Consider the following 16593-nt stretch of genomic DNA (forward strand, 5'->3'; position numbering starts at 1 on the left):
AAACTATTACTTTACAGTTTTCTTAATGTATTTTACTTTCTGCCTGTCTCAATGACAACTTCTTCTTTTTTATCGAAACTACTGTGGAAGTGCTAAGCTGATTTCTTGACATCTGATAAATTATTCTGTGCAGGATTTTTCCTATTTAGCTATTCTGGAGAATCCTCCTGTGGATTGCATTATTGTCTGTCAAGATATTTGATATTAAGTTTCCGGAAAGACAAAACTACTACATTTATTTTCAACACAGCTACAAATGCAACCATCATGAGGATTCTTCCAAACCTACAGGTGAAAGGGCCTCGCCGATGGTGTAGTGGTAAGGTCGTCGCCTTGTAATCAAGGGGTCCCGGATTCGATATCCGGTGGAGATAATGGCACAGTGGTTCGGATCCTACTTTAAACTGTAGGTCCAGTCCTGATTAGCCTTTCTGTGCATAAAGTGAGGACAACAAATCAAACAAACAAACCTACAGATGAAATCTTACACATATTCATTTTTCAGAATTTACGAAATCTGCTTAGCACTTTCAGAGGAGAGATGTTTTTGAAAATTCCTCTCTGCTGAGACATGCAAAAATCAGTACAACGATTCATTCTTTCAAGCAAGCAATAACAATTTTACTTTCACGAGTCATCATGTAAGTAAACTGCTACATTTTCTTCGTCCTCTTGCATCTGCCCCGCCTCCCTCCCCCAAAGCCCTCCTGCCTCCTCACTCAAGTTATTCCTTGCTCGAGGGCACCGAGGTCATTGGACCGTTCTGGTACTTGGCACCCTGGATAGAAGCAAAATCTAGCAGAATGAACAAAATGAATCGGAAACAAAGATTTACTGGGGAAGGGAAAATTTAACCATATTTGCGTATTGCCTTGCAGAAACTGTGCTCTCAAACAGCAGGGGTACAACCCAGGGATAAGTCTTCTCTACCATTTGATTGTCATTTCCTTCCCTTTATCTTCTCCATCTTTCCCTTGTTCCCTTAAAGCAAGAAAGACCGCTCCTTGCAATTTGTCAGGTTCGACAGGTGACGACTGTCCTCTCGCAGGAATATTTTATGACAGGCAGTTCAGAGAGTATTTGGGACGCAGTGCCGCCTTTGGTTGTCCGCAACCTTCGCGCCAACATTTATTGAACAAGCTTGTTGTATTGTCTCCATTCAAGCTTTGTGCTGGTCTTAGGACCGCCTTGTGCCTTGTCAAGACTGAAGATAGAAGATCGCGTTTTATTCGTATTTCTGGGCTTCCTCGATGGCGCAGTGGTTGCGTCGTTGCCTTGTAATTAAGGGGTCCCGGGTTCGATACCCGGTGGAGGCACATAGTGGTTCGGACCCCACTTTAAACTGTAGGTCCAGTCCCCATTAGCCTTACTGTGCATAAAGTGGACTTAAAACAATAACTCAATCAATCAATCGTATTTCTGGCTGCGAATTTAGGCAGGGACGTAATGATAACAATAATAGGACGTTACAAAATCATATTAATAATAGTAATAATGATGACGCCTTTAACATTGAAATTATTTTCAAATTTAAATTCTAGCAGTATTAAATCGCAAGCAGCACTTTACATTACGCGAGTGATTTGTAACTCTCCTCCAGACACAAACGTACGCAGGATTTTCTTTCGGAGGGGAGGTGGAGAGAGACAATATAAAATATTTGGTAATTACCACTTTTGGGATTCCTTTTTAAAGTTGTTCAAAGAGAGAAATGGTATCTAGGGTCATTTTAGGGGATGTGGGGGTTGCACTTACCAATTTGTTTTTTTTCCCCCGAGTTCTTTACAGATTTCATTTCAAAATTTTGTTTTTCTCAAAGTTTCGGGAGAGTTGTAGCCTCATAAGCTCCCCCATGTGTACACCAATGCCTCGAGATGTAATAGGAAAAATAGGACGCGTGCCACTTTTCTTCCGAAAATTATGCACCTCTAAACTTGCACCCTGCATTATCGCAAAACGACGTTGGTGGTTTGTACAAGTGTTATGAAGACACTGACTTAGGTATTTTCACACTTTGTTTATTTCTGTCTCAGTTCGTGTTATCAGTAGGGAGCGCGTTTATAATAGCCACAAACCATGCTAAATAGACAGGTAAATTGGCGCCAAAAATGACAACTTCAAAAAGCCCAAGAGTAGGTAGTAAATATCAACTTGTTATTATCTTTCTTTTCAGTTCATTTGTGAGTTTTCCTTCATTAATTGCCATTTACTTTTATTCTATGTATATTTTATTTTTCAAATTTTGTACCGCTTTTTTGTTACTTTTAGTTAATCGCAATGTTGACGATTATGAATGGCAATTAATGAAGGAAAACTCGCAACCGGCCATCACAATTATATGTAATATGCAGAATATTATTAGCGACTCAAATATTCTGGTTTTTCTTGTTGTTTTTTAACATTCTCAACAATAAATTCACATTTTTGCTTTATATTGCATATTTCTTATAACGACACGTTCACCACGGCGGGCCTCCCAGGTGTGGTTTACCACGTTCCCTTATAACCAAAGAGTGCCAGGTTCAAGTCCCGATGGAGGCACATTACACAATGGGTCGGAGTCCAATTGACATTATAAATCCAGTTCCAATTAATATATTTGAGCATAAAATGGACTTTAAACTATTTTTGATTACGATGACAAGTTATTGTAATAATGAAAGAAAATAATATCTCCTTTAGGATTCAAACCTAGGACTCAGTTTTACAGAAATTGTAATCTCTAGGCCAGTGGTACCCAAAGTGTGCGCCGCGGCGCCCTGGTAGGCTTACGGGGCCGCCGCGTGATGTTCCAATATTTTCAATGAAATTCAGTCATCGATATGATTGTTCCAAATACATGTTCTATTTTGTACTTGTTACATAAAAAATGTTTCTGAATTTTAAATATGTTTATTTTTTAACTTAAGGCAAGCGACGTAAGCACACTAACAGAGCGTTACAAGTGTTAGATAGCGCCTCCCCGGTGGCGTAGTGTTAGAGTTTGCCACCTTGTAATTAAGGGGTCCCGGGTTCGTTACCCGGTGGAGTCACATAGTGGTTCGGATCCCACTTTAAACTGTAGGTCCAGTCCCAATTAGCCTTACTATCCATGCACTTAAAACATCAATTCAGTCAATCAAAGCAAGTACTAGATAGGCCTACATTCATGACGTAGGCGCTGTGGAAAAATCTTGAAACACGAAGGGCGCCGTGAAACGAAAATGTTTGGGAACCCCTGCTCTAGACAGTGGAGATTAGCTTTGTTCCTTCGTTCGTCAGTGCTCTATATATTTTTTAAAGCAATACAAATATAGGTAAAAATTATTTCTCCGTTCTGCGAGGTATCGGTAGAAAGTTAACATCTGCTAGCAATGCCAACAATGCATTAGTGTACATGTTATTATCTCGGCTTCCACTCTCTCCGACATTCATTCTAAACCATGGCATTACTTATTTAATTTATTCCTGTGTTCGTGGCGGAGTGGTAAGCGTAAAGGGCTACGAAATCAGAGATCCCATGTTCAAACCTCCACCAGCCATTGGTGACTCATACTGTTTGTCTATGCTCCCATCACTTTTCCATCCGTCCATCATTCATCAATCCACATCGACTTGTCGTAAAAATTAACCTACGAGGTAGGAAAAAAGGTAAAATAGCCAAAATGGAAACCTATTGAATTTTAGCCGCCTCAGTGGCTGAGCACGTTAGCTCCCGAATTACGATTTTGTCCCCAAATGTTCTATGTCTCTTCATGCACAAATAGGAGGCCAATCGGGACTGGACGCACAGTTTAAAGTTTGATCCGAACCATTATGTGCGTCCACTAGATATCGAACCAAGGATATATATGGAATTATATGGTGACGACATTACCACTACGCGATGTCCTCCCCTGGACAGGCAGGCGTGTCTTTTGTTACTGTCCATTCATTAATTTCTTGTATCATCGTTACATATCTTTGACGAAAATCAAAGTACATCCAGTGTTCGAATTAAAATTAGGGGGGGGGGTAATTTAACTCCTGACCATGTAAAGAATTTACCCTCATAAGTATATTCTAGATCATATTTTGCCATTGCTCAGAATTTGACGCAATCACTTCTTTCAATTTCAAGTAAATGTTACATTAATATCAACATATATATTGTCAGTTTCTGAACTAAATTTTACATTAAAATTAATACTGTTGTTGGTTTGCAAATTACAATATATATTTAATGAGAAAATATTTCCTGATTAATTTGCCTTCCTCTAAGAAAAATAATTCTGATATTAAATAAAAGTCCACTGAGACGAGATCAGTGATTACTGTGTTATTTACTTTGAACCCAAGAAATTTATATAAATCAGTCCGTATGTTTTAGATACGGGATTCTTGAAACCCCTCCCCTAGAGAAATTTCTGCCCAACGCAGTTGGCTTTCTATCAGGTACAATTCTCAAAATTAGAATAGGGAAGCTGTGAAATTTTTCCCTCACCATTTTTTCAATTTGAACACTGGATACAGACATACACATATTTCATTTTTTAAATTTAATCTACGAACATACACACACACACACACACACACACATATATATAATTGTTTTACAAAACTGATTGGTACTCACTTTGTAATTCGCCCACAGTTCCATGCATTTTAGATGGTATGACGTTCCTTTGTGTTCCTTGATTTTTTTCACATGCTTTCTTCCAGTTGCGCATCCCTATTTTCCTGAAATTTGGTTCTGCATATCCTGAATCTGTGCCAAATTTTCGGCATGGAAAACAAAAGCATGCGTCAAGTTCCACACTATATTCTAGCCACGGCGCAGATGCAAACCAGTGTTTTTGAAATGACTGCTTTCGCTTTCCGAACGTAGTATTTGGTTAGTTTTGCAAAAGTGGTTGCCTAGGATTATCTACCCCAAGATCAGTAATTCTTTTCACATTAGTACATTCACTTGTTTTGTCTAACTTTGGAACGTCAGAACTTGGACCAACACCCTCTTCATTGTCGTCATCTTCCACATGTTTTGAGATAGTTTTAAAATATCCGGTTTTGATAAATTTATCCATTCAAGATGGAAATGCACAACAACGCTAGAACTCTTCCCACACACGAACAAATACACAGTGACCGTAGGAACCCGATAGCAGACCTTCCTCGCAAGCAAGGACACAAAGCTAATCTGTGGCTCTGAAGCTGAAGCATAGAGCAATTTTAAATCTCAGAACAATGTCAGTACTGGAGAACTCTCTCCATAGCCTATGTCGCTCGACCACCTACTGTTGACCGCTCGGCCACGGCGGAGTCTTTGATTCCATCTGTATTGGAAGGGTCATTAGCAACAAAAGGGTCGGATCTCTGGTTTCCAGGAACTTAGGGCAAGGGTAATAACCTCTAAGCAGGCAGATTTTATGACCTTGGTTATAATCTAGTAAGCAAGGAAAGGGTGGAATTTTGCTGTCCTACATTTGCTTCCGAAGATTTTCTTCGGAACAGTGTTTCCAACTCTGCTACAAATTTACCAGAAAATTATATGTAGTATTAATTTAGGATAATTTTTAATCGATCAAAATTTTGTTTGCGGGGGCCAGAGTTACAACTGCCGGGGCCAAAGCCACCCCAGGCCCCCCCCCCTAACGACGTCCCTGCACTACGCCATGCAGGAGCCTCGAATCGTCAGTAGAAAGGACAAAGTTCATGAACGTTCGTGGAAGATCATTTTCCAGTCCATAAATGAATCTTTTATTAAAGAAAACAAAAACAAAAACGGCTTAACTTGATATCGAAAGAGTGTATTTCACCTGTACAGTGGGATCCATGAATATTACCGTGCAAATTGTCCATGACTATTTTCATTAATTATTCTCTTACATTCTATGTGTTCTTAAGCGATGGATTTTTATGTATGCCGGTTCAGAAGTTGTCAACAGCTTGTTTTGAGCTTTCTTTTAATTCTTGAAGCTCTTATTGGGTCAAATAAAGTGCACAAACATGGTGATGGACAATTTGCACGGTAATACTCATGGATCCCACTGTACCATCCTTAAGAAAACCTGAAACTAGAAGATCAAAGCTTCATGCCATTCTCATGAGAATACGTGAAGTTTATACAGTATATATAAAAACGTACACAATACACGTATGGAAAAATATTTTAGTTGTTTCAATTGGAAACGCCGTGCACCAACCCTAGATGGTGTAAATCGTGTGTCTTTCATACTGTATATATTATAAATCGCAATTGCTAAACCAACCGGAATCTTACATGAATTACTTCCGTATTAAGTACTGTCTGCTATAAGATTTTTGGAAGCATTTTGCATAGCATTTATGTTAGAAAAATGTTAAAGCAAATGCTTTCGTCTAAAGCGAGCCTTAGTGTCCAGAATGGTAACCCCCCCCGGTGTTCCTTCGCAAGGTTCTCAAAAAGCCAGGCAAGGTTGATAACTGCTGAACCACCATCTTCACATTGTAGCCTAACTAGCCTTGAATATACGCTACTGTATCATTCAATACTTTGAGATAAATAGGTTGCAACAACATGTTTTGAGAGGACCCTAGGTGGTCGGTACCCTCTTGGAGAAATTTTCGGAATGTGATCCATATTTCACCAGAGAACCGTATATGCCTCTAGCACTTTACAGCTGCTCTTGTCGGTTTCAAAAACAATGAGACTCACTTTCTTGCTTTAAATATATAATATCTCATAATCAGGATTAATTGTATAACGTCTTTACAGTCAACACAGGAAAATGAACAAGAAAGCCACAAATTACAGAAACCGAATGAATAAAAGATGTATATAACAAATATATTTTTACTTTTCGAAATTACGTTAGCAATTATCACACACAAATACAGATGAAAAAATACATTAATTTCATTATGGGAACGATATATTCAGATATTATAGGGAATTGTAATACAACTACTACTTATACAGAATTATATTTACTTCATCTTATTTGAGAATAAGACGTGAAAGGTATTTTTTTCTAGATTGTTATTATATGAAACAATACTGGCGTACAAATATGTGTATGTGAATATATATTACTTCATTTGATTAAAAATTGTCATTTAACATATTAATTAACTGTATTTTAAAAATACTTGTAATGTTCTTGATGTATCTGCATGATTCAGACTTTTCCATAGTATCACAATTTGCACTTCTGCAACACAAACGTATCACACTCGCTTTCACACAACTCACAAATATACGAAAATAGCTTCCATTCTTACTATAAAACTTGCAATTGCTCTGATCAACATTTTCACTTTACACGAACAACTTTTTAAATCATATGTACACATGAAATAAACACTTCCTGGATTTAAAGCAACGAGTCTTTTTGTATAAAAAGCACGCACACGTTTCCAATTAAAAGACAACACGTTCATGAGTTCTGCTACAAGTGAACGATGCCAACTTTAAAAAGACACACTCAGTGAGCAAATGAGAAAAAATCAGGTACATTGTTTATTATACTGTAGTGGTCTTTTAAGTATCTCTCTTCTTCACACTTCTATGAGGCATTTGTAAGTTTAGATTAAGTCAGATTATATTGCAGAAAACTGTCACTTGTTGTTTGTTTATGTTTATGTTAATCAGTCGTTTGATACTCTTCTCTACCTGAGAATTTATTTCTGAAGATTGTTTCATTTTGTAGATCACCAGAAATGGCAGGAAACATTTGTTGAAACTTAGATCTTCTGTAAAAATCAAATTGTAACTCTGAAACGAATTTAAGCAAAATAAACACACTCAGAGTGTGAACCTTGGGCTTATATTTATAATAACCTATTCACGAAAATCAGTGTGGTACTGAACATTTACATAGAAGGGGAGAATTGAAAATTAGTGACATGAGGAATAGTGACCAATACAACCTTTGTTCTCACTGTATTCGTTGACGTCGATTTGCAGATACTAGCTGCTGTTTATTGCTAACATTTACTTTGTGATGAAAAATGAAGGAATGTTAGGAATGGGCAGTGAACCTGTTACATGTTCCCCAGGTTCTTCGTTAGAACCAATTCAAGAACTCTTTGTTCTAGCTGTACAGCACAGGTGAGGAAAAGGTAAAAACAGTGCTTAAAGCTTACTGGAAAGCAAATACGAGTATAATCAGAGGAACGGCAATGACAAGTCCCAAATAGATGGCTGTCCTTGGCTCACAAGTAGACACAACCACGTACTCTTCGTTCCAAAGCGTATTGTTCTCCACGGGCAGTTCCATCACTACCATCTCGCTCGAGAAGAAGTCTAGTGAGAAAGCACAGTCTGTTGAATTATGGCATGTGGCTTTCGGGTTCGACACATTGTAAACGATTTTACTTATATCGAAGCGAATCCTGATTAAATTTGGTTGGATTTCGTTCTCGCTGGAGAACACAAAGTAATAGTAACCATTTGAGGGTACAGTGTACGACAAGACGTCCTCGTCGGTTATTTCATTCTGACATCTCGGACGCGCTGGAAGTTGCAAAATGCTGATAACACCTTCGCACTTTTGTAGCGCTTCCTCACTGCTGGAGAACGAGGACCAGAACTCCTCGTTGGAAGTGTCGTTGGCTGTAGTTTGGTTGAACAGTCCTCGATGGTCTGCAATGCCATCACCTATGAGGTCCCAAATGTCTAAATCTTCATCTTCAGCTGCTACATTGTTGTCTTCCAGTTCAGGCTGCGATATTTCATCAATAAGTTCTTCAGTATCTTCAGAGACTTCTCTCTCGAATCTCTTGAAAGATCCGCTTGACTTATGATGTTCTACCTCCTGGTACTGTTCAGACTTCTCCTCCGTCAAATTCTCTTCGTAGCTGCCCGAAACCATTTTCTTGTCCAGCTTCGTCTTTTCGTGCCTAATTGCGTGCCTATCTTTATTTTTCCTTCTTCTCTTCCTTTCTTCCTGTCTAGATTCCTGAATGAACTGCCGGATTATCTTGAGGAGGACGGAATCTGGGTCGTCCGTTGAAGTTCGCTTAGTACCAACGAAGGAGGAATCGTTAGAAGAATCTTCTTGACGAAGTCGTTTCTGCTCCTTAACTTTATCCTTCCTCTCTGATTTCAATCTCTCATTCAATCGACGAAGAACACTGGTTCCACGATTTCCCATCTTCTTTATCTTCCGCACTAACTGCTCCAACACTTCTTCAGAGTCCTCGGTGCTGTTTCTGGACTCTACCTCTTCCACCTGTTCACTGGACACTTTAGGCACTTGAGTCGTTGTTGTATGGACTTCCATTAATACTTGATTAACTAACGAAATCTCTTCAATGTCATGTTCGAACTTGTTCCTTAGTTCATCGCTCTCATCATTCACAATTATCGACCCCTCAGTTGTAGTAACCACACCTTTCTTAAGATCTTCCATCTCGTCCAGTTCTTCAGAGGAGTCGTCTCCGATGTAGGCACACTTCTTAAGTTGAGAGTGACCCTTGACCACGAGCAAGCTACCACCTGGCCATCTGTAAATATAGATTAGATGAATGAGCTTTGTAAAATTTGCAATCTCTATCATTTTTATTGAAGTCAGTAACAGATACTAATTTAGAGAATAAATAACCCAACAGAAGTGTGACTAGAAACAAACACAACTAAAAGAGTGCACTGGCATTTTGAGAAAAAGTTACATGCAGGTATTTCTTTTATGTAAAAATTTTGCACCTTTTGTTTTGCGTCACATTATGCACTGGATTTAGTTCACAGGCGACAAAAGCGCAGAAACTAATAAGGCAGGAAAAACTTCATTAGTATTCTCTATTACGAATGGGTGACAAACATAAGCGGGTTCAGAAATAATTGACGGTTTTATTTTGTCGAGTTCTATGGCTTGCAATGCTTGAATCATTATAATCAAAACAGATCACCTCAGTGAATTGAAATCGGAAAATTTTTGTTACGAAGTGTAAGCCGAATGTCATATTCTGAGATAAATTTTTTGCCTTGCATTTTTCTCAAATATCCTGTGGGAGAAGCATACAAATTATATAAAAATGTAGTAGAGGACTCTTTGGGTAGTTGTTTGTTTTAAACATCTCTGGAAGTAAACACTTGTTCAATGAGCAAAGTATTGGTTGTTCGTTTTGAACGTCTCCGCAAATGTAATAAGATCAATAATTTAGTTCTTTTCCCATGTTTTCTTCATTTGAGTCAACATGCTGAAGCAAGCAATTGCACCTAATTCTACAGTAGAATACACAACCGTGAAACTACACTCTGGTGCACGAAAATAGATGCGTGGTAGAAGTTGCGGTTTTACCATATCGTGCAACTTCCAACAGCTGTTCTCGCTTTTCACTCGTTTGACGTCCGCATAATTTCATGACCTCTGTTTTAGCCAAAATATTAATTTTTCATTAATTGGGAGGAGAATGGAATATAAATAAGTATTCCCTCAAATAGACAAAATGGTCAAGAAAGAAGAGTTGTCTCACAGACTTAATGGTTAAGTAAGAAGAGTTGTTTCACATATTCATTTCGCTTCCTTTTCCTCCCCTCTAAATAACATTGTATGGTCCTCTGTATTATGAAACGTAACTCTTTTCTTGCGCACAGTCATCTACGATCTCCAGTACAAAGGAATTTGCTATTTATTCAAAATAGAGAAACTTTGTCCATTGACGTAATTATTTCAAAAACATTATCTTAACTGACATAAAGCCTATCAGGAGTACATCAAACACAGTTCTTAAACTTAGATATGGTGTAGACAATAGAATTTGATAATCATAGTTTTTTATAACTATTTGGGTTTAGTATCTTCAGTTTATCACATCACAACCTTGATATAGCAAGTAAGTTTATTGTGGCTTACCCTTTGCACAGACTTTCAGCGAGGGAAATTTTTCACTTAAAAAAAAATGTTGCCTCCATCACCTGTGGCATAACCTTCAGTAATAATGGTTTCTTACTTTGAATCGAAAGAGTGGTTTTATTGCCTCAAAGGGCATGATGCAAAAATTTACCTCTCCATACTCACCACACACCAATCCAATTTAACGCTACAATGATATTGTGCACTTACTTAGATTGTTTTGCAAGGATATCATGTCTTGGGCTAAAGTTTTGGCAGACGTTGTCGGATTGTTGAAGCATTCATATTCTGATCGAATGGTTTCACACGTGCAGAACTATTTTTGTACGATCATGTTCAAGATAATACGAGATCTAATCTCATTGGCTGACCTGAAAATATTAATCAGCGGAGGCTGGTGGGTTCAAATTAGGGTTTTTCATAAGTATGTGCAACGATTGATCTAATTTTCTCTATTACCTCATGTTTGTTCCTACCAGTCCTTCACCTAATTCGGACCCACCGCGGAAAGTAGAATATTTGGAACTGAAAGGGAAGCTGAGCAACTGAAGAAACTCTGAAGGTGTTCAAGTAAGCGCATGTACCTAAAATATAATGATAGGAGATATGATGATGATAGAAAACCATGGCGAGAGCTCTACTTTAAACGAAACTATTAACAAATTATATGATTTGTTTATTGGTCCTTTCTTGGTAACCGAAGTAATGAATTAGGCGGGTGGCAGAAGTTTGTGCTGTTGCCACTTCGGAGCCCAACCCCATGTATTCGCAGATTTAAGAGAATGAAAGATGTCGTTGTAGAGTTGGTGTTGTAATTCATGTGATACAGACTGACAGTATTTGCTCGAAATATTGCTCTGTATCGGATGGGACTCGAAAGTGCCCCGGAGACGCTCGAATAGGCAACGCAGACCGGTTGACGTTGCCACACTGTGCGCGGGTATCAGTGACTTTTGTCCCCCTCTCGCTTTGCTTTTCCTATATGTGGCACCAGCGCAATTCTGCCCATCCGCCTATTTTCATGGCCGAACGTTTAGCTATAATTTCTATGGATTGAAAGAGAAAAGTAGACAAAACATAGAAAACATTAAACTTTCTAATTGTTCAGAGCAAAAAAATGGGGGAATTGTTACGAAAAATTGATTTTTCTCTTTAATTGTATTCTAAAGTGTTGATCTTTAAACTACTGCTTATATTTACTCGTATATTTATTTGCTCTGCGCAAGTAGTGACTCGAGAGGGCTCGACCAATGAACTCATGAAAAGTACCTTGCTCCACAGTTGCCAGAGACAGAGTATAGGTATTCTTGTGTCATTTACTTATGTAAAATCAGTCTATTTTTTGTAATGAATTAAAATTTTTATGACTGGAAAGATACTAACTACCTTTGCCATATAAATATGTATGAGATCAAGAAATGAATTACGAAGTTAAGTATTAAACAACGTTGATTGGATTATTGATAACACACCATGTCAAAGACTTTCAACCAGAGGTGGAATCCTTAAATTGGAAGACATTTATAATCATTTATTATAGTTTTCTTCCTCATATCATTACATGTTATCCGTAAAGAATGAAGACAATTCTCTGTATATTTATTTGTAATATTGATCTTCTTTGTTTTCTTACTCCCCGTGGCGGAGTGGTTAGAACATCGCGCTACGACGCCAGAGGTCCCGGGTTCGAATCCCGGCCTGGGCATGGATGTTTGCGAGTGTCCATTCATCAATTCATCATATCATCACTCATCCTCATCTTCGCAACTTAGCCAAAAGTGGCACAAAAAGCGAAGTAAAATAAAGCAAATCAATCTTACTGGATGTTATGGTTATTTGTAAGATGACGTACAAGAAGCAATAGTCTTATGTTGAGTTATTTGACGATTTCTTTATTTAATACAAATAATATTGTAACAAACTAACCACACGGGGTACAGTTTCATTGTTATGATGAAGTTCACAAACGACATTAGCAGTGGAATGTATAGTATCACGACAAAGGCATAACTCGAACCCGGGACCCCTGGCGTCATAGCACAATAGACTAATCATTTCGCCAAGGGGTCCGGCTGAGGCGCTGGAAGTAAATTATCACAAGCTTATTACACCGGCGACCTTCAAAACTCCGCTGACACAGGAATCGACAGGAAATCTGTTAAAATAACCTAACGTCAGCCTTATGCAAAAAGCACGGTTAACGACAGGACGGAACTCGCTCAACGGCTTTAACGATCGGAAATTTGAATTTGAACATTTCTCAGCCCCAGTTGTAATCAGAAAGTTATCGAGTGCACAGTTGTTGCCTCCAATTTATAGTCGGGTTATCGACTGATACGAAAGAGAGTTACAGTGAGGAGTGGTGCGCTATCAAAGTTTAATTTCAGAGATCATAGGTGCAACTTGACAAAAAAAAAAAAAATTCAAGCTTATTAAAATGTACAAGTTAGGGGATCTGAGGAGCGAAGAAATAAAGAGTAATATTTGTGATTTCGCTAACGTTATAGTTATTTAGCAAATAATCCTGGGCGCTATTTTTATGGGATGGAAAACTTTTCGAGTCACTTCCCCCAAAGTTAAGACCTCGTCAAAATTGGGCCCCAAGTCTGATTCTGTCCCTCAAAATTGGGCCCAAGTTTAATTCTGTCCCCTCAAAATTAGGCAGTTCAATTCTGACCCATCAAAATTACACCCAGTTTATTTCTGCCCCCCCCCCTCAAAATTAGGTCCAGTTTAATTCTGCCCCTCAAAATTAGGGCGTTTAATTCTGCCCCCTCAAAATTAGGCCCCCACAAAAATAGATCCAGTTTGATTCTGTCCCCTCAAAATTTGGTCCAGTTTAATTCTGCCCCTCAAAATTAGGGCCAGTTTAATTCTGCCCCCTCAACATTAGGCCCAAGTTTGATTCTGCCCTTTCAAAATTAGGCAGTTTACTTCTGACCCATCAAAATTACGCAAAGTACATTTCTGCCCTCCTCAAAATTAGGCATTTAATTCTGCCCCCTCAAAATTAGGTCCAGTTTAATTCTGCCCCCTTAAAATTAGGTCCAGTTTAATTCTGCCCTCAAAATTAGGGCCTTTAATTACGCCCCCTCAAAATTAGGCCCAAGTTTGATTCTGCCCTCTCAAAATTAGGCCCAGTTTGATTCTGCCCCCTCAAAATCAGGCCCAGTAAAATTATGCCCCCTCAAAACTAGATCCAGTTTGATTCTGTCCCCTCAAAATTTGGTCCAGTTTAATTCTGAACCTCAAAATTAGGCCAATTTAATTCTGCCCCCTCAAAATTAGGGTCAGTTTAATTCTGCCCCTCAAAATTAGGTCAAGTTTAATTCTGCCCCTCAAAATTAGTTCCAGTTTAATTCTGCCCAGTAGTATAATTGATGATACTACTGGCGCACTTATAGCGTAGAAAAGAAGAGGTTATTTGATTAAACAGCCCGATTTGCCCACACTTAAAATTATGCCAAGATGCCCATATTCCCCAATTCTTCAAGTGTGATATGCTCTTAATTCTAAGAATTTTGAATCCTAGTGTAGAAAAGAAGAGTTCATATGCCCCGATTTGCCCACACTTAAAATTATGTCAAGAGGGGGCATATAGCCCAATCGGCCATGTGTGTACATATTTAAATCTAAAGAATTTTGAATTCTAGTGTAGAAAAGAAGAACTACCCTCAGACAGATTTGCCCATGTGTGTAAAAGCTACATCTCTCTGTTTGTTGTCCATAAACTTGTCAAAAATATGCCCCCCCTTGATATTGCTTTGGCTACACTTAAAAACTAAGGCAAAATGCTTATATTTTTATCCTCTACAACTTACAGATCAATACAATAGGACAAGAGCAGGCAAGCAAATTGGTTTCATGTTTTTTCTAATCTTTGATCAGTTACATGTCCCGGCCAGCAATAAATTATGCACGCCTGGGAGATTTTATATGCTTGCATGCATGAGATAAAATCTACACTGTGCTCTTTCAGGGAAAATTCCCCATACATGCCATCATGTTATTGACTCCAAGAGAAATTCCTAGTAAAAAGAACATTGGCCACTTGCATGTTGTCATATATGCCTGAATTGGATTTAGGTTTTGTCTTGTTCTGATAATATATACCCGAGTGAGACTTACAGAAATATTCATTGCACATTTCAAAGTCCAACTTTGAATTGTATTTAGCTGATATATAGCTCTCCTGGTTTCTGATGCTCAATAGAATATGGACATAGTTCCATGCCTTATATGCTTTATAATCAAAAGCTTCTGGGTTTAAGACCTCTCTATGGAGAAGTGCTAGTCTTGTTGCCTTGTAATCAAGAGGCCCCCAGGTCTGAAACCTGGTAGAGTGTGTGGGCCTCCCCTGATGGCAAAGTGTTGGTATTATTGCCTTGTAATCAAGAGGCTCTGGGTTTGAGTTCTGATAAAATGTGAAAGATTGAAATACATGTGGCAAAATAATATCTCCACACATGAGATTTTGAGAATATTCACTGCTAGCTTATATACAGCTGAGGTTTGAAACCTGGTAAAGTGTGTTGTACAACAGCATAAAAGAGCAAAACTATTTTATATTGGGGATCACCAGAGCCTAGTTATTGCTGTTGTTTGGGTATAAAAGCACCAGCTCAGCCACTAGCTGCTGTTATAATTGTTTTGGCATATTGTCCATAGTTTTGTTTTTTTTTGACCAATAAATTTTATATAAACAAACAACAAAAATGCCAAATCAAAAATATTGCAATCAATGCAAAAAAAATATATCTAGTTCTAATTGGTCTAGGCATCGCCATATTTGTGACCCTAAGAAATGCAGAAAGGCTACAAAAATGTGTCCAAGATGCCATAAAATATTAAGCAAGGCTTATTACAAATGGCATAAGTGTATTTGTTATGAACAGTCATCAACATTGCCCCCACAACCATCTACATCTGGTCTGAAAAGGAAGCATGAAGCACCTGTTAATGCTAGAGCAGCAAAGCAGCCACGCTATGAACCTATCCATAGCAGTTTTAATGGCCAACTTAGGGATCACCGGTTTGTATCAGAGCCAAAATGTGACATTAAGAATTTTTTGAACAGTATAAATCCAGATGTGCAGGCAATTCTAAATGCACAAAATGGCTCTTATAAGCTGTCCCTCAAATTGTTTACACAATATAAGAAGCCAAATGGCACAAAATTTACACAGCCCCACATAACAGAAACTGTACCGGTATATTCAAATGCAAATTCAGACAAAATAATAAGCAGTTTGATAGATCAATTGAATATTAAACACACTGAATTTGCAGCAAAAGAGTCTGGATGGAGCCTATGCGGATCTTCACACAAGTTATATGTTAATATTTCTGAATTCAGCCCATTACAAGGATCTACATATTTGCCATTACCTGCCAATATTAAAAGCAAACAAGCCGTGGTTAATATAAAAAATAATGATGAGAAATGCTTTTTGTGGTGTATTTTAGCTGCTTTGTATCCAATTTCAAAGGATCCTCAGCGAATAACTTTTTATAAACAACATGAAAATGATTTTGATGATGCAATGGAGGGTTTAGAATATCCAATGTCTGTTCAGAATATTGATAAATTTGAAAAAAAGGCCAGGAATATCAATGGTCAACAATTATCTATTAATGTATTTTTTTGTTCTACTGGCCGTGGCAATTGCTTGATAGATCCTCTCAGAATCAGTACACTTGATGATGATTCTGCTGTTCCGATTGATCTGCTCTTAATTGAAGGGGATGATACATATCATTACACTCTGATACATAATCTTGAAGCTTTAGTCAGAAAACA

General features: G+C 38.1%; 1 protein-coding gene across 1 annotated transcript in view; it reads right to left on the bottom strand.

Annotated features, from left to right (window-relative positions):
• Positions 1-6776: 6776 nt before the first annotated feature.
• LOC145995037 (uncharacterized) overlaps positions 6777-16593 on the bottom strand; it is a 108875-nt gene continuing 99058 nt past the window's right edge. Inside the window, exon 4 of the mRNA XM_083131570.1 lies at positions 6777-9444. Coding sequence (XP_082987696.1) covers positions 8079-9444 — 1366 coding nt within the window. The 3' untranslated portion in view covers positions 6777-8078. The remainder of the gene's footprint in view (positions 9445-16593) is intronic.

The sequence above is a fragment of the Lepisma saccharinum genome, chromosome 1, assembly GCF_977018435.1.
Source record: "Lepisma saccharinum chromosome 1, izLepSacc3.1, whole genome shotgun sequence".
Lineage (NCBI taxonomy): Eukaryota > Metazoa > Arthropoda > Insecta > Zygentoma > Lepismatidae > Lepisma > Lepisma saccharinum.